We start from the raw sequence: 18480 nt of genomic DNA on the forward strand, positions 1-18480 counted from the left end.
TTTAATCCCATTTGCTGTAGCTACACGCATTATTGTATCAAAATTTAAATCAGATAACCTACTTCTTATTTTATGTTTGTTTAATTTCATTATTGAAAAAAATTATTCACAAGTGTATGTGCTTCCAAACATAGATATAATTTTCGAAGCAAAAAGCTTCAAACCTGGTTATTTCTTTAAACTTCCTTATAAAAAGTAATTTCAATAATAACTTCAGGTTATGAACCACTGTTTCTTCAAACACATACATATGCCGAAATGAATCTTATGAGAGCGCAATGTAAATGATTAGCCAACACCGTTTCTACCGCCTGCTTACCATAAAATTTCTAACGAATTGGGGGTTTCCCCGCAGAAACGAGTTAGCAGATTGCTCTTTCACAAAGCAGGGTTGCCAATCTCGATATACTGTAGTAATTATAAAAAACGTCTTCAATATGTTCGAAACTTCTTAAATTAACTCAAAATCAGAGTCGAGTGCTATTATTTATAAATATATAAACTAGTTTTAATAGTTTGATTTCAGTTTTGGTATTTTATATTATGAAAAATTATAATTGAAAAGTTAGATGTGTACAAAACTATATATGTATATATATATACTTGGCCGCTCTTAATCAATAATGCCACAGCGCGCAAATATATTTGTATTTGATGATTTATTATATTTTTGAATAACAAGTGCCGCACGCATCTTTCGCATCTCCGTTGTCGTGGTCAACCAAGAGTCAATTTGTCGAAGCACTGACGCGACGACAAAGCATCACAACATTGTGTTTCTGGTAGAAAATCCAAGCTGTGCCGAAAAAAAATAAACGAACGGCCGACGATTGTCACCGCTTCCCTTGCCGCTGTAACTGCTTCGCATACAAACTAGGCGTAAATATGTATGAATGTATACTCTTATGTTGGCACTTTTCTCACTTCTTTCTTAGAATTTATTAATTTATTTATTTTATTTTAGGTCGCTTGTGGAATATGAGCCTGTGTTTATGAATGAAATCGTTTTTGTTGTAAAATTTACTACATTTGGGCTTCGCCAATGCGGCTGCCATATTGACTTGGCATGCTTATGCTTATTTATGTCTCTTCATATTCTCTGCTTGGGCATACATGCCACGTCATTATATGCCGAAAATACATGTATTTATTTCTCTTCATATTCTCTTTTTGAGTATGTGGAGAACTGTTATGTTATGTATGTTATGTTATGTTATGTTAACATTTCACAGCGTGAATTCTGTGGTTGTGAGGTGAATTCTTTACTACAATTATTTAGAGACATGAGACAATCGTCTCAAGCAGAATACCGATATAAGAATGATGTAGAAGGATCGGTAGGCACGCTTTATTTGACAGCGCACGGCAAGTTAAGCGAATTGATCGCAATAATTAATGAAAATAGTGCTCCCAGGAAAATGGAATGCCTTCCAAATCCTGGTTTAGTTCGCAGGCTTCAATTCTTATTAACAGAATTAAAAAAGAATATTGAAGACTGCGAATTAAACGAAATATGCTCTCTAGATAGCATAGAGAGACTTATAGAAAAAACTCGTGATACTGTGCTTGAATTTATCAGCCAGCACGAAAATGATGAGTTAACGAGTAAATATAAAGATAATAACATTGCCGCGGCTTGAACTATGTGCGGCTGTTCTCTTAGTAGAACGTTAAAAAATCGTTTCGAATTTCTACAAAACGTTATAGCTAACATATTTAAATTTATAGATATCATTAGGAAAAACCATTAATGAAAACAATTTTTTATAAACGAAAAGCATTAAATTATATAGTTTGTCAAATACAAAAAAATACTTTGATCTAGAACTAAAACTTATCGATTCCAACAAGCGAATTCCAAAAAATTCCAAACTAGCCACTTTAGTTCCAATTGTAGACAACAATAATATTATAAGAGTAGGAGGTAGGATTCAAAGTAGTAATCTAGATGCTAAGCACCCTATACTTCTCCCTTATGAAGATGAAATCGTTCGTTTATTAGTAAATCATATACATAAGTACATGTTAAACCTCTACACATTGGACCACCGGGTTTACTAGCAATAACCAGGCAAAAGTTTTGGATTTTAAGAGGTAGACAATTAGCAAGCAAAGTTGTAAATAAATGTTATAGTTGATTTAAAGCAAACCCTCGCTCCCTACATCAGTTAATGGGAAACTTACCGCAAGATAGACTATTAATAACGCGCCCATTTTATATAGTTGGAATGGACTTCCTCGGTCCAATTTGGATACATCATAAAATACGTGGAAAAAAGGCTGATAAAGCTTATGTCTGTGTCTTCGTGTGCTTTGCCACTAGTATGTAGTATCAGATCTTTCTTCAGCAGCTTTTATTGGTGCTCTAAAAAGATTTATTTCTAGGAGAAGTTGCCCCCACAAAATCTATTCAGATAACGGGACCAATTTTTTTGGAGCAGCCATTAGTCTTCGCGAAGTTTTCAAATTATTTCAGAAAAACTCACATAAAACAGAATTATCAGAATTTTTTAATCAAAGAGAAATAACCTGGATAAATATACCAACAAGATCCCCACATGTAGGAGGATTGTGGAAAGCGGCTGTTAAATCAGTTAAAAACATTTTTTCCGAGTAGTTGAAGGTATAATGACTTTTGAAGAAATGTCCACACACATGTCACAAATAGAAGCCGTACTTAATTCAAGACCTATTACCCCATTATCAAACAATCCAAATGATCTCCAGGTATTAACACCAGGTCATTTTTTGGTAGGAGAACCTTTATCAACTATCGTTGACACGAACTACAACCAAAGTTACCAAGGGTTAAGGGACCATTTGAAATCGGTCGAAAAGAATTCAAAAGAATTCTGTAAGCGATGGTCTCATGAATATTTAAATGAACTGCAAAAAAGAAATAAATGTCAAGTTCCTTTTGAAAATGTCAAAACTGGTACCTTGGTACTTCTAAAGAAGAAAATATCCCACCAATACAGTGGCGAAGAGGACGTATTGAAAACGTCATTTTAAGCCAAGATGGCAAATGTAGAATAGAATGGAAACGTAAGGACAAGCAATGGTACATCAAAAAGAGCAATACACAATGTTTTTTATTTTCCTATCGAAGAAAAAACAAGAGATGATCCGATTGAGGCAAATGTTAATATACCAAGGCGGTCGACTCGTATAAAAAATAAAAACTTAATTTTAACATTATTAAGCTTACTTAAAGTTGTACCATCTGTAAAATGCTTAAATGTAAGTTATTTTAAGAATAGTTCTGGGGTATTTTTGGAACAAATAGGGCCTGTTGGGTTGACTAGAACAGCGTGGGATATAATTGTCTACATTGATCTTCTTCAATACTCGGTTGAAAAGCAGCAAATTTCAAATTCGTTGAAATACTTAAAAGACTCAACTATATTTAAAGAGGATAAAGTGAACGAAATGGCTCAGCAGCTGCACAACAAATATTTAGAGATTGAACAGCTTCACGACATCATTGCGTTCACGGGGAGGAGGATGCAACGGAAGACAAGGTCAGTGTTATCCTTAATAGGGTCATTATACCACTCCTTGTTTGGACTGATGGATGAAGAGCATGCAGAAGTTCTTACGGAAAAAATAGAGAAGGCTAAGGAGAACGAAAACTACTTGCTGGGATTGTTGCGAAATCAATCTTCAGTGGAAGACGTTACCTTAGATGTTTTAAAGCGTCAAAATTAAGCTTACTGGGATAACTTTAAAAAAATGAACGACTCAATTTATTCAATGAGTTCCATTCTCGATGACCAATTGAAAAGTGAGTTATTTAATGAAGCAGCCACCAAACTCGGCACAACAATGGAGACCTTTGAAATGCTTCAAAGAGACATTATAAGCGTCCTTTGGAACTCTAGAGGTAACTTCATGGAAAGGCTGTAGCCGATAAAAAAGTTTGAAGCCCAAATAAAATTAATTTCAAATAACCTGGACCAGAGCTTGCGGCTACCTGATACTGACCCCTTTGAACTCGGACATATAGCCACCACAACAGCCAAAGTAACTAAAGATTTTATATTGTTTAATATAAAAATACGTTTAGTTACCAAAACAGAACTCCATATGTACACAATATACCCATACCCCACAATACATGACGGGTGTTTCGTCAGCATTAAGGAAACAAATCGTCACATTATTTTCAACGAAAATAAAACGGTTTTCTATAGCATGACTGATGAAATGTTGTACAGATGTCAACATATGGTGCGAATGACAATATGTCCACAAGTGCATCCCATCTTTAACGTAGGACATATGCAGACTTGTGAGATGTCATTATTAAAAAATAAAACAGGCATACAAACCACTTAACTGTGAAGTCAATATTATGCCAACGCAAGAATTTTGGTTACAGCTTTCCTCACCTAATACATGGATATTTTCAATGCCATCAAAGGTAGCGGCCAAAACTATCTGCAATGGTAGTAATCAAACTACCATTCTAAATGGACAAGGCATCATAACTTTAGACACCAATTGCGTTTTGAGGACGGAGAGCGTAAACCTTTGGGCATACAATCTCAAAAGTTCCGGCATTAAGTATGAAATACCAGGAACTAACCTCACAACACATCTCCCTCCTCTAAAACATTTGAAGCTTAAAGGATCCATACAGGCACTCAAGATACCTGACATTCCGCGACCAACTACCATTTGGGGATTTCCACTAGACTTAGAGTGGCATCATATGGTGCATTACGGCATGAATACCACCAACCTAATCCTGTTAATTGCTGGTGGTATAATCTTAACAATAATCCTACGACGCATCTGCAATGCAGCAAGGAACGTATATCCCATAGGAGGATATATATTTAGAAATTAGTTATTAATATTAGCAAATGAAAATTATACTAAAATTTAAAATGTAGACAATAAAAAAATATCTTGTATAAGAAAAATTATTACGAGCTCGACCAGCTTATCTTATAAAGAAAAATGTAATTAAAATGCCCAAGATTTATAAATACTTGAATTATTTTGAAGTGTAAACACTTCAACGTGGACAGTATATTTCAGTATAGGTTCAATATATTTGAACAGGCATATTGATTAGAGACTGTAATATTTAATGCATGCAATGTAAAGGAACGGAAATGATCCTAAACTATTAAAAGATAAGAAATAGTGTGTATGCCGTTGAGAACACTTATGTTTAAGATATGTGTACATACTTCGGTATGTACAGTAGATTAGTATTAAGATTGGTGTATGTACTCTGAATGTGGTGCATACACGAATTAGGATAAGAAATTCTATAAATAAAGGAGCTCTGGGCAACCAGAGCTGAGTACAATTTTACAACCGAACCCCACGCGTTCTAATTTACATATATTATTAATTATGTCAGAAATGATTATTTGCCCGATGGAAAAGAGTAAAAATTATTATTTTTTTGCATTTTATTAAAAAGTCGCATACTTGTTACGCAAAACGTTAGCCAAAATAACAAATTGTTGTGACTCATTAACCAACTAAGCTGAGGAATATAAAGTGTACTCTGTGCAATTAGAGAAAAGACACGACAGTTTTGTGATAAATATGCTAACACCTAAGATTTTGTATTGTATTAATAAAAAGTAAATATGATTTAAAAATTAAACAACCGTTTTTATATCCTGAATGGGAGGAAACGTTGGAGACCATATGTGTATACATAAATAATTGGTGATGCCGTATGAACGTGAATTAAATTCAGTCAAAGGTATCATAGCTTCAGTACCACCAAATATTAAGTTTCTCATGATTTATTTGAAAGGGACACTATAGAAAATTTAAATTATTTTCGTCTTAAAAATATAGTGTTTGTTGCTTATGACTGCAGATTACAAATAAGGCTGTATTTATTAAAATTCGTGCAAGCAAAAAATACTTTGAAATTCCTCTTACACAAAGCAAACAACTGCTATTTAATAACTTACACTTAACACTAAATTTTTATTTCGAAACTTTAAAAACATTCATAATACAAACATAAGATTATTTTATAATCATAAGAAAAATAATTTATGAACCGCACGACATACAGGCATCTTTATTTTCCAGTGAGCAAACCATATCCGCCAGATTTCGGCTGCGATTTGGTGAACCAACTTCATCTACCGGAGGCTGAGCTTTAATTTCACCATTCGTCTCCTTGCGGCTTTTATCCACAGTAAATTGTATAGCATTTGCAGCTGGTTTCGTACGCAAATAATACATGCCCGTCTTGAGACCTGCCTTCCAGCCGTAGAAATGTATAGAAGTAAGCTTGCCATAGTTGGGCTCAGCCACGTGTATGTTGAACGACTGACTCTGATCGATGAATGCACCACGATCTGCAGCCATTTTGATCGAGGTTTTCACGGAAATCTCCCAAACAGTTTTGTATAGATCGCGTATGTGCTGTGGTATGGATTCAATATGTTGTATGGAGCCGCGACTGGTTATAATATTATTTTTCATATCATCATCCTACAAACCCAACTCGGTTAGATCGCGTAACAAGTGATGATTTACAACTTGAAATTCACCCGAAAGCACACGACGTGTATAAATATTAGAAGTGTACGGTTCAAATGACTCATTGTTGCCCATAATTTGAGCAGTTGAAGCAGTTGGCATGGGCGCAAGCAGCAAAGAGTTGCGGATACCATTTTGCTTTATTTTCTCCTTCAATTCGGTCCAATTCCAAAGATCAGTAGGTGTTTTATCCCACATGTCATACTGTAAAATACCCTTACTAACGGGTGAACCTTTATACGTTTCATAGGTGCCATATTTTTCAGCTAATTCGCAACTGGCTTCCAAGGCGCCATAGTAAATAGTTTCGAATATTTGTTGATTCAAACGGAACGATGCTTTGTGTATGAGATGTCTGGACATGTACGATATATGTACATATGTATGTATAGAACATGATGTTATATACATACATACTTATGTATCAGTTCGGGTAATTAGCCAGCAATAGCATAATTTCCATTTTCAAAAACTTATAACATTAATTTCTTAAAAATTGTAGAATTTAATAAGTCATTAATTTTCTACAGATGGGCGTAAAGAAGATATACACAGCGATAAATTCACTTCTCGTGTTGAGAAGCTCTGCTATGGCCTAAGTATGGATTTCGTGGATCCGGTAAATAAAATTGACATGTATTATACATATACATATGTTATATTTCCAAACAACGGTACATAGAAAGTGTTAATAACCGTTTAATTACTCCTAAAGGTGGCCATCATGTTAAAGGTTATAAATGGCTTGTATTGTGGGGTCACCACCCAAGAGCTTGATAACTTGGCTGCTGAAATAGCGGCAAGTCTTACAACACAACATGCCGACTATGCAACATTGGCTGCTCGCATAGCTATATCAAATTTGCATAAAGAAACTAAAAAAGTATTTTCCGGTAAGTGTTTTCACAAATTGTTTTTCACAAAGTTGAATAAAGCTTAAAAAACTCACAAACATATGGTTGCATGAATAACGTAAATATTCACATTTTCTTAATTAGATGTTATAAGTGCGCTCTATTTCCACGTGAGCGACGAAACGGGATTACCAACTCCTATAATATCGGACTTTCATTATAATGTCGTAAAGCAGAATGCTGATCGCTTGAACTCTGCCATTATTTATGCCCGCGATTTTGGTTATAATTATTTTGGTTTTAAAACACTTGAACGTTCCTATTTGCTAAAGTTGAATGGCAAAATTGTTGAGCGACCACAGCATATGTTAATGCGTGTTGCCATCGGTATACATGGCGAAGACATCGATGCAGCAATCGAAACTTACAACTTGCTTTCCGAACGTTATTTTACACATGCTTCTCCAACGCTTTTCGCTGCTGCCACTAAGCAGCCGCAATTGTCATCATGCTTTCTACTGACCATGGTGGACGATTCCATTGACGGTATTTTCACATCTGCACATCAATGTGCATTGATTTCCAAATCTGCTGGCGGTATTGGTCTGAACGTACATTGCATACGCGCAAAAGGCACTGCAATTGCGGGTACAAATGGCACATCAAATGGTTTGGTGCCTATGCTGCGAGTGTTCAATAATGTAGAACGCTATGTGGATCAAGGTGGCGGTAAACCGCCAGGTGCCTTTGCCATCTACCTCGAACCATGGCATGCTAATATTTTCGAATTTTTGGATTTGAAGAAAAACACTGGTAAAGAAGAGCATCGCGCCAGAGATTTGTTCTATGCCTTGTGGATACCTGATCTATTTATGAAACGTGTAGAAGCCGATGAAGACTGGTCGCTAATGTGTCCACACAAGTGTCCCGGTTTACATGAAGTATGGGGTGAAGAGTTCGAAAAGTTATATCTGAAATATGAACAGGAAGGACGTGCCAATAAGAAAATAAAAGCACAAAGTCTTTGGTTTAGCATTATTGAATCGCAAGTGGAGACCGGCACACCATACATGTTGTATAAAGATGCTTGTAATCGAAAGAGTAATCAACAGAATGTTGGCACAATTAAGTGTAGTAATTTATGTACCGAAATTGTGGAATATTCGGCACCCGATGAGGTAGCTGTGTGCAACTTGGCTTCGATCGCCTTGAATATGTTTGTCACACCTGAGAAAACGTATGACTTTAAGCGCCTCAAAGAAGTCACAAAGACTGTTACACGTAATCTGAATAAAATCATAGACATTAATCATTATCTCTTGCCTGAGGCAAGGAAATCGAATTTCAGACATCGTCCCATTGGTATTGGCATACAAGGTTTTGCCGACGCTTTAATTCTAATGCGTTATCCATACGAAAGTGAAGAAGCATTCCGTTTGAATCAGCAAATATTCGAAACGATTTAGCTGAAAAATATGGCACCTATGAAACGTATAAAGGTTCACCCGTTAGTAAGGGTATTTTACAGTATGACATGTGGGATAAAACACCAACTGATATTTGGAATTGGACCGAATTGAAGCAGAAAATTAAAGAAAATGGTATCCGCAACTCTTTGCTGCTTGCGCCCATGCCAACTGCTTCAACTGCTCAAATTATGGGCAACAATGAGTCATTTGAACCGTACACTTCTAATATTTATACACGTCGTGTGCTTTCGGGTGAATTTCAAGTTGTAAATCATCACTTGTTACGCGATCTAACCGAGTTGGGTTTGTGGGATGATGATATGAAAAATAATATTATAACCAGTCGCGGCTCCATACAACATATTGAATCCATACCACAGCACATACGCGATCTATACAAAACTGTTTGGGAGATTTCCGTGAAAACCTCGATTAAAATGGCTGCAGATCGTGGTGCATTCATCGATCAGAGTCAGTCGTTCAACATACACGTGGCTGAGCCCAACTATGGCAAGCTTACTTCTATACATTTCTACGGCTGGAAGGCAGGTCTCAAGACGGGCATGTATTATTTGCGTACGAAACCAGCTGCAAATGCTATACAATTTACTGTGGATAAAAGCCGCAAGGAGACGAATGGTGAAATTAAAGCTCAGCCTTTGGTAGATGAAGCTGGCTCACCAAATCGCAGTCGAAATCTGGCGGATATGGTTTGCTCACTGGAAAACAAAGATGCCTGTATGTCGTGCGGTTCATAAATTATTTGAAATAAAAATTTAGTGTTAAATGTAAGTTATTAAATAACAGTTGTTTGCTTTGTGTAAGAGGAGTTTTGAAATGTTTGCATGAACTTTAATAAATACAGCCTTATTTGAAATCTATAGTCATAAGCAACAAAAACAATATTTTTAACACTTTCGAAAATAATTTAAATTTTCGAAACAATTCATGAAATGTTCTATAACACTGAAGCTACAATACCCTTCACAAATAAAAAAGTTTCCATTCCGGAGATTGTACCGTTTTCCGTGCCGGTCTTACAGATGGTATCTTATCAAATAAAAAGTTTTCTTTACAAACACTTAATTTTGCACGGTTAGTTTGTATAGCAGCTGTTGGGGTGGGGAGTAGCTTCTTTGTGAGAAAAGGACATGTGCCAAATTTCAGATCGATATCTCCAAAACCGAGTCTAGTTCGCGTACATTCATACAGACAGGCGGGCATTACAAATCATTTACATATATACATATGTATGTACATTGTACGGAGCCTCCGTTTCCTGTTATTCAGGATACTTAAATGATTGTCGCCGTGGCGATACAGGCCGTGGTTACGATCACCACCCTATATTATTATTATTATTATGAAATATATGTATGGTCTATACAGACAACTTAAAGCATAGATAAGGTGCAAATTGAATTCTGTATGATGGTTCGATTGGGCGGCTAACAGACCTGATAGAATTGTAGTAAGGAATTCATCATTCTCGCTGGTATTTAGCAGAAATAAGGACGTTCATTGGCAGAAATATATTGTTACGAATTTACTGCTTGCTAGTTTACTTTGTTAGGTTCGTATCTCTGGATTGACAAATAAAATCAACACTGTTTAATTTAATTCAAACAACTTTTTATTTCACAACTCGTCTACACTATAGCAGTTTACTCTTAACACTGATTGATTACGTTTGGCGCTGCCACGGCTTATATAGCCCACGCACTTCTCGCTGATGCCGACGTGTCCATTCTAGAATATCGCGTCTGGAAATTACCAGAACATACGGCTATACGGCGCCAGACGCAAGCAGACAGTCGCGGCGCCCGACTCAGCAATTGTTTAACTAGACAAGCAGACAGTGCGGCGCCAGATGTCTACAACAAGACAAATGCTATTCCATATACTACAGCTATTGTTCATAATCAGGGATGCATATAGTAATACAAATACAACTTAATACTACTTTTTGTAACACTGCCCTCCACTAAAGCCTAATCGTCCCGATTAGGCACAAATCCTCTTGAACCAAATGGGGGGCGAGCCTCTCCAAATGTACTACTTTCATTTTACATCGTGCTTTTCCATTTCTTTGTATGCGGTATACCACGTCATTAAGTCGTTTCATCACCATATAGGGTCCTTCCCAGGCTGTCTGCAGTTTCGGGGACAAGCCTTTCTTTCGAAGTGGATTGTACAGCAGGACCAGATCACCTTCTTCAAAACCTTTTTGAATTTGCCGCTTGATCGAACCGGTCCTTCATCTTATTGCTCATCAGATGCGTATGCTGTCTTACCATTAGATGCAATTCATTCATTTCTTCCTTTAAGGCAGAGAACAATAATCTCCATCATTTCTTACAGCTGTAGGATTCGTTCCAAACTTAAGATCAGCAGGGAGTCGCAGATCAGATCCGAAAATAATCTTCGCTGGCGTGTAACCAGTTTGTCTCGTGCTTCGCTGAACGATACGCCAGCAGGAACATCTGGATGCACTTGTCCAATTCCGTTGATCTTTATCGACGATTTTCCGCAGATGTTCTTCGAGCGTTCGATTGAATCTCTCTACCATCCCATCTGATTGTGGGTGTAACGCTGTTGTCCGCGTCTTGTGGATGCCCAATAATGTACAGACTTCTTGGAAAATGGAAGATTCGAAATTTCTGCCTTGATCTGAGTGTAATTCGACGGGCACTCCGAACCTTGTTATCCAATTGTTCTACAAAACGCCTCGGCTACGGTCTTCGCTTCCTGGTTTGGCAAGGCATATACTTCTGGCCATTTACTGAAATAGTCCATGACAACCAGTAGATATTTGTTTCCGGCCGTACTGGTTGGGAACGGACCTGCAATATCCATTGCGACTCGTTCAAATGGTGATCCCACGTTGTACTGTTGTAGCCTACCGCGACTTTTGGCTTTAGGACCTTTAGCTGCCATGCACTCTACGCAATTACTTATCCATTCTGCTATGGAATCTCGACAACCGATCCAGTAGAACCGTTGTTTAATCTTCTCTATAGTTTTTGTTATTCCAAGGTGCCCTCCACTAGGTCCATTGTGATATTCTTTCAATACTTTTGGGATCATGGACTTCGGTACTATGACACGCAGACGAGAATGTTTGCCATCTTCGCTTTCCCAGGTACGATGAAGGTATCCATTAACGAGGTTTATGCTGTTCCATTGGGCCCAATATGCTTTTGCAGTTGGACTCTCGCTACTTATTTGTTCCTTTGGTGGTCGTACCCCATTTTCTTTGGCTATTATCAGCTTTGCAAGATTAGGGTCCTCCAGCTGATTGATTCTGATGCGGTGAGGAGTCCAATCATCTTCAGGTTCTATATTCAGTAATCGCACGTCGATTATACCTTCTTTTCCTTCTGATTTGGAGCAATGTTTACATTCCAGTGGACAAGGGCGATGTGATAATGCATCCGGATTTTTGTGGTGAATCCTCTTTCGGTGTTCTGTTGGTTGTTTCCATTTTGATGGTTTTACTTTTATCTTGCAATTTCGGGCAAAGTGACCCGCTTTTCTACAGTTTTGAAACATCTGCTTGTTGTATTTACTCGCTGTGCAGCAATTGTCTTCAGAGTCTTTCAATATTTCTTCCATCAGCGCCGGTTGTTCCATTTCAACCCTTTGTACTTTGGGTGCTGGTTTACTTAGTAGGGAAGCTGTTTCCTGTGTGAGGGCGTGCGAAACCGTTTTTCAGCAAACGTTCTTTTTGGCATTGCATATGTGGCGCGTTTGGTGTCCACATCACGAATTCCATTTATGAAACATTGAATTTTTTACCCTCTCAATGTAATCCACAGGTGCATCTGCATTTGCCAAATGAGCCAGTCCGTTCGATTTCAGTTGCGAACTCTTGCAATGACTCGTTCATTTTCTGACCCCTATTTTGCAGTTCGATCTGGTATATTTTGTTTCCGGTGCTCACTACCATATCGTCTTTCTATCGCACTCATCAATGCCTCATAGTTGTCCCGTTCACAGTCTGGAATAGTCTGAAGGATTTCTTCTGCGCAGGTCCTTTCAATGATACAACAAAGGACGCCACTTTGTCCGCTGCATTCCAATATTGGCCAATGCTGTCTTTTCAAACTGAAGTTTGAAAATTTTGAAATGGAATACTTCCATCGAATGTGGGTGCCTTCAATCTTGGATTATTTGTTGATGGTGCAGGGCCATGCAGTTGCAGTTCTCGCATCCGATTACTCAAATGAAGAACTTCTGATTTTCAAGTTTTTCTTCGTCATTTTTTAACGTGCTTAATTCGTCTTCCAATTTTGAAACTTTCCTGTTGCACTTGTGTATTACTTTCTGTAATCGGTTGTACCAAACGCTTTTCTAACTGCGTATTATTTTCAGTCATTTGTTGTGTAAGGCGAGAGACTCTAACGTGATGTATTTTCAGCTATTTGCGTCATTTGCTGTGCCAGACGATTTCCTGTTTGCACTGCATTTTCTGCATTTTCAGCTATTTGCGTCATTTGCTGTGCCAGACGATTTTCTGTTTGCATTGCATTTTCTGCTATTTGCTTAATAGCCACTAATAGCATGTTAGTGTCTACACTTGATGATGTTCGTTGTTCTTCTAATTTTTCTTCTACCTTTGTAGAAGTTCCTGGCCCATCAATTCGAACTCGTCCACATTAATTCCATCCGCTTCCATTGCTTCACGTAGTCGTGCCTGCAGATCCGCCTTTTGCCCGCTTATCGGCAAATTACGCTCCTCCAGTTCCCTTTTTTAATTGCTGAATTCTCAATTCTCCGAATTTAACCATCTTGAATTTGGATTATTTGACAATCCCACTTCTGACACCAATTGTTACGAAATTTACTGCTTGCTAGTTTACTTTGTTAGGTTTCGTATCTCTGGATTGACAAATAAAATCAACACTGTTTAATTTAATTCAACAACTTTTTATTTCACAACTCGTCTACACTATAGCAGTTTACTCTTAACACTGATTGATTACGTTGGCGCTGCCACGGCTTATATAGCCACGCACTCTCGCTGATGCCGACGTGTCCTTCTAGAATATCGCGTCTGGAATTACCAGAACATACGGCTATACGGCGCCAGACGCAAGCAGACAGTCGCGGCGCCCGACTCAGCAAATTGTTTAACTAGACAAGCAGACAGTGCGGCGCCAGATGTCTACAACAAGACAAATGCTATTCCATATACCTACAGCTATTGTTTCATAATCAGGGATGCATATAGTAATACAAATACAACTTAATACTACTTTTTGTAACAATATGTATGTACATACATATGTAAAACGACTGAATTCATGCGAGAATAAATAAAGAGAAATGCTTTCAAGAAAAATATACAAAGTCACACAGAGAATTAAAAAAAACATTATCTGAGTCATATACATATGTATGTCTGCGTGATTTTCTTGTATTATATGAACCATTGTTTTCCGAAAAATGGTAAAAATTTTAATTTTTTTTACAAAACCGGCAAAAATTAGCTAAAAATAATTTTAATTTTATTTATTTTTAATTTTATTTTTTAATTTTTAAATAAATTAATATTCCAAACGTTCTCTGCACGGCCTGTATCGCCACAACGACAATCATATCTATATGGGTATATGCCATTAATATCGTTCCTTCAAGAAGAATTTCAGTTGGAAATAAACAACAATCCGAGAGAATGTACCACAAGATATGGAACAACAACAGATGCTGTATTTATTAGATATCTTGATAAAGTGATGTCTAATACTTTTGTAACATACTTCAGTTATCATCGATCAATTGTCACAGTAATAGCAGGAACAGTCACAAACGTAGAATCGTGGCCCGTATCAGCTGATACGACCTATCTTATGGGCGCGCAATATAAGTGAACAGTGAAAAACGCTACTCCCTTCTCTCTTTGCCGTAGGATGGCGTGGTAATCCAGGGCATTTGGATTTTTGCCGTAGGATCGTGTCAGCTGACTGCTCTCTCACAACGTAGGGTTGCCAATATCGATATACTGTAGTAATTATCAACTTTTATAGTTCAATATGTTTGAAATTTTCTTAAAATAACTCAAAATCAGAGTCGAATTCTATTATTTATAAATATATTAACTATTTTTCATAGTTTGTTTTCAGTTTTGATATTTTATAGTGTAAAAAATTGTAATTGAAAACATAGATGTGCTCAAAACTATATATGCGTATTAGGCAATGGCAACATTGTTCAAATGTAAACAGGCGCCATTAAAACAAACGTCAAATGAAAAATTTATTGGATTGATTCAGAAAGGAAAATACGTGTGTTCAAATAAATAAACTATGGATGACGAAAAATTAGTAGCTTTAGTTGAGACTAGAAATGAATTATTTAACAAGAGCAGTCCATACTACAAGCTGCAATCCAGGAAAGATGCTTTGTGGAATGAAATCGGGAGAGAGTTGAACGCAAGTGGTAAGTTGCTTTATTATTTACAACTGTTTATGTTGTTAATAATAATTAATTATATTTATAAAGGAGAAATGTGTCGCCGTAGATGGCTAACACTTCAGGACCGGTACGGGAGGGAAGTGCGAAAGGCTAACGCCCCCTCAGATAGTGGGAAGGAGTCCCAAAGGCAGTGGCATTTGTTGGAGGCAATGAAGTTCCTTAAGCCACATATTGTACCACGACAGTAAGTTTTAGTATATTAATTGAATATACGTACTTGTATTTTTAATAAAAACTTAAATTTACAGAGTTACATTCTCACAAAATATTTGTGAAACCGCTGTCACTGATCAGGGTCAGTTGCAATCACCAGCTGAAGAAACTCAATTGCAGCCACAAGGACATGCGCACGAGGTGGAAGTGCCATCACCGTTATGGCCCTTGTCGCCATTAAGCCCAATCACAATATCGCTGCCGTCGCCATCGCCTCCTTTCCCAGTGGAGAAAAGCGAACCATCCCCGACTTCTTCCACATCAACCTCGCTTCCCTCACCACCCTTCTCTACGCAGGTGGCTACCAGAAAGGGTAGAAAACGAGGGTCATCTATGTCATCTACTAGCGAGGTTGACCAGAAAATGATTGAAGCCATCGAACTTTGCAAAAATAAATGGTCATCAACGCAGCCAACTCAGCAAACCCAACAACAACAATCCGCAAACCCGGCTGTGCAGTCATTCTGCAATTTAATGGTTTCCATTTTAAATAAAATGGACGAAGAAAAACAAGCTAGGGCAATAGAGAAAATGTTGCAAGCTGCATTTGAAGTGCAGAGAGAGTAAAATAAATTTAATATATAGTATATAATTTAATAGAGTTATGAAGTAGTTATTTTTAAATTATTATTTTAGTTTTATTTATATGTTAAATAATTAATTTATTAAGTAAATAGTTCTAAACATATGCGTTTGTTTTTAATTAAAAAAAAATGAAATAATTGATCTCATGAATTAAAAAAAAGGTAATTATTTCTAATTAGGTTCTCCAGGAGCATATGGTCCTCGTGTAATAACGTCTAAATTGTTCTGGAATGGTACAGACCCTTCATTTATGAAATAGTTAGCAAGTCTGTCCCGTAAGTTAAACGCATTTGAAGGACCTCTACGCACCGAAGTTCGCATTGGTCGTAAAGAGTTGTTTTCATTTTCCCGGCGCCACTCACCGTCATGAACAATGTTATGTCCTTCTACTCGATCTACATAGTTCTCCGGACAATACCAGCGATTGTGATCGTTCAACATTATAAAATTGTGTAAGGCTATGCAAGCCAACACAATATTTTCACAATTTTCTGGATTACATTCAATCACTGGTCCTGCTATAATACCGTCAGAGGCAACATCGAATGTAACTATTACGGAAGTCACTGATGAGAATAATTGAGTTGAGATGATTTTAAACAAATATTTGGATAAAATTTTGTATATAAAGAAAATAAATGTTTATTGAATAAACTGTCATTTTCTGGAAAAAATTCATAAAATTGTATTCTTTCATTGTTTACCATATTCAGTTCCTGTCATAATCTGTACTTTTTAACCTATTACTTGTATAAAATAATTTCGATGTTTCATATCTGCCAGCTGTCAACTGACAGCTCACTGCTTTTTTTAAATTTTTAAAACATATTTATTTTTTATTAATACAATACAAAATCTTAGGTGTTAGCATATTTATCACAAAACTGTTGTGTCTTTTATCTCATTGCACAGAGTACACTTTATATTCCTATGCTTAGTTTGTTAATGAGTCACATCAATTTTTTATTTTGGCTAACGTTTTGCTTAACAAATTTACAACTTTTTAATACAATACAAAAAGAATAATAATTTTTACTCTTCTCCACCGGGCAAATAATCATTCGTGACATAATTAATAATATTTGAGGCAGCATTTTCACCAATCCACAGTAGACCAACAATAAGCGCTTCAACAATGCCAACACCCATACCGCCAAGTACATCTAATATATAATGCCGGCTGAGTAAAACTCTTGACAAACACACACTTAGTGTCCACGAAAATATGGGCATCCATAATATTTCCGAAACTGGATTTAGCATTGTGAAAAACATGAATATAAACGCCGATCTGGACGCATGACCTGAAGGAAAACTAAATTTATCAGGTCCCAAGGTGAGCATATCTGAACACACTGCTGGTCGCCGACGTCGAAAGATTGCTTTCAACACCGCAATTATGATAATATCTAATATTAGTCCAAAAAGCAGATTTAATTGCATTTGGTAAAGTGGTTTGCTATCAGCTATCCAAATAAATGCTAACCAGCCAGCCAACCAAGCAATACCGTTGCATGATATCTCCAAACATTTGCAATGCAGCCGTAATTTGGTAAAAGGTATATATTGGAATACAAAAGTTACTAATTTTTTTGTCCATAACACATCTAGTTTAAGAACTTCGCCGATTACTCCGGAACGTTCCTTGGTCCCCTGGAAATAAAAATATAATTATTTAAAATTAAAAAAAAAAATACTCGATTATAGTCAACATTACTACTTTTCCCGAAGCTAATAAACACTACAACTATAACATCTACCTAAAACTAATTTACCGGTATCTTAAGGAAGACTCTGCTCTGAACAAAATCATACTACATTTTCTTCACAGCTAGTATATATTAATCATGAACATACATTATAAAAACAATCAAAAGTCATTCCACATCTAGCAATTACAAGTGCTTACTGGACATTACTCAACGAATACGGGACCAAAGTTTAAAGCAACGAATCACGTAGGAAAAGAGTGTTAAACCTGTATTTAAATAATGCTAATATAGAATAATAATAATGTAACGAAATATACACATTTTTTTCCAAAAATTCACCTACCATTATAAATTAATTTTGTTCAATTTACACGTATATTTTGCACCTTTGTTATTACTAATTGTTGCAAATATTTAATAAAGTGTAGGCGCATAGGGTGGTCATAATGACTTAAAATAAGTTTGTGTAGTGTTGGTTAACGTACAAAATTTAAGATATTTTTTGTTTGCCAGAAAGCTTAAACTGACCCTTCCATTGAATTGTTAAGAAACGAAAAAAAGTTATATACTTGATTTTATTTTTTGTTTTGCTCATTGTGCTATTAATATGATTATACAACATTATTCACAGTTTCGATTATT

At 36.5% G+C, this 18480-nt stretch overlaps 2 protein-coding genes and 1 pseudogene across 2 annotated transcripts; 2 read left to right on the forward strand and 1 right to left on the reverse strand.

The window, feature by feature from the left end:
- The first annotated feature begins 7114 nt into the window (after positions 1–7114).
- Positions 7115–9707, forward strand: LOC125779637 (ribonucleoside-diphosphate reductase large subunit-like; annotated as a pseudogene).
- Positions 9708–15062: 5355 nt separating this feature from the next.
- LOC115066698 (uncharacterized) lies at positions 15063–16229 on the forward strand. Its single transcript, XM_049460949.1, has 3 exons — positions 15063–15292; positions 15356–15512; positions 15577–16229. The coding sequence occupies exons 1-3, from the start codon at positions 15160–15162 to the stop codon at positions 16106–16108; spliced, it is 822 nt and encodes a 273-aa protein (XP_049316906.1). The 5' UTR covers positions 15063–15159; the 3' UTR covers positions 16109–16229.
- Positions 16230–16903: 674 nt separating this feature from the next.
- LOC105233561 (polyisoprenoid diphosphate/phosphate phosphohydrolase PLPP6) lies at positions 16904–18321 on the reverse strand. The gene is made up of 2 exons (XM_049460954.1): positions 18182–18321; positions 16904–17779 (listed from the first exon to the last, which is right to left on the reverse strand). Exons 1-2 carry the CDS (start codon positions 18182–18184, stop codon positions 17159–17161), a joined length of 624 nt encoding a protein of 207 aa, XP_049316911.1. The 5' UTR covers positions 18185–18321; the 3' UTR covers positions 16904–17158.
- Positions 18322–18480: the final 159 nt, after the last annotated feature.

Source organism: Bactrocera dorsalis, chromosome 1, assembly GCF_023373825.1.
Source record: "Bactrocera dorsalis isolate Fly_Bdor chromosome 1, ASM2337382v1, whole genome shotgun sequence".
NCBI classification, from domain to species: domain Eukaryota; kingdom Metazoa; phylum Arthropoda; class Insecta; order Diptera; family Tephritidae; genus Bactrocera; species Bactrocera dorsalis.

What these genes read in the sequence shown, in the direction of transcription:
- LOC115066698 (XM_049460949.1), top strand. Translation starts at nt 15,160, where the DNA reads ATGGATGACGAAAAATTAGTAGCTTTAGTTGAGACTAGAAATGAATTA. An exon ending in GAGAGAGTTGAACGCAAGTG is followed by an intron (nt 15,293 to 15,355) that starts GTAAGTTGCTTT and finishes ATATTTATAAAG; the next exon opens with GAGAAATGTGTCGCCGTAGA. An exon ending in CCACATATTGTACCACGACA is followed by an intron (nt 15,513 to 15,576) that starts GTAAGTTTTAGT and finishes TTAAATTTACAG; the next exon opens with AGTTACATTCTCACAAAATA.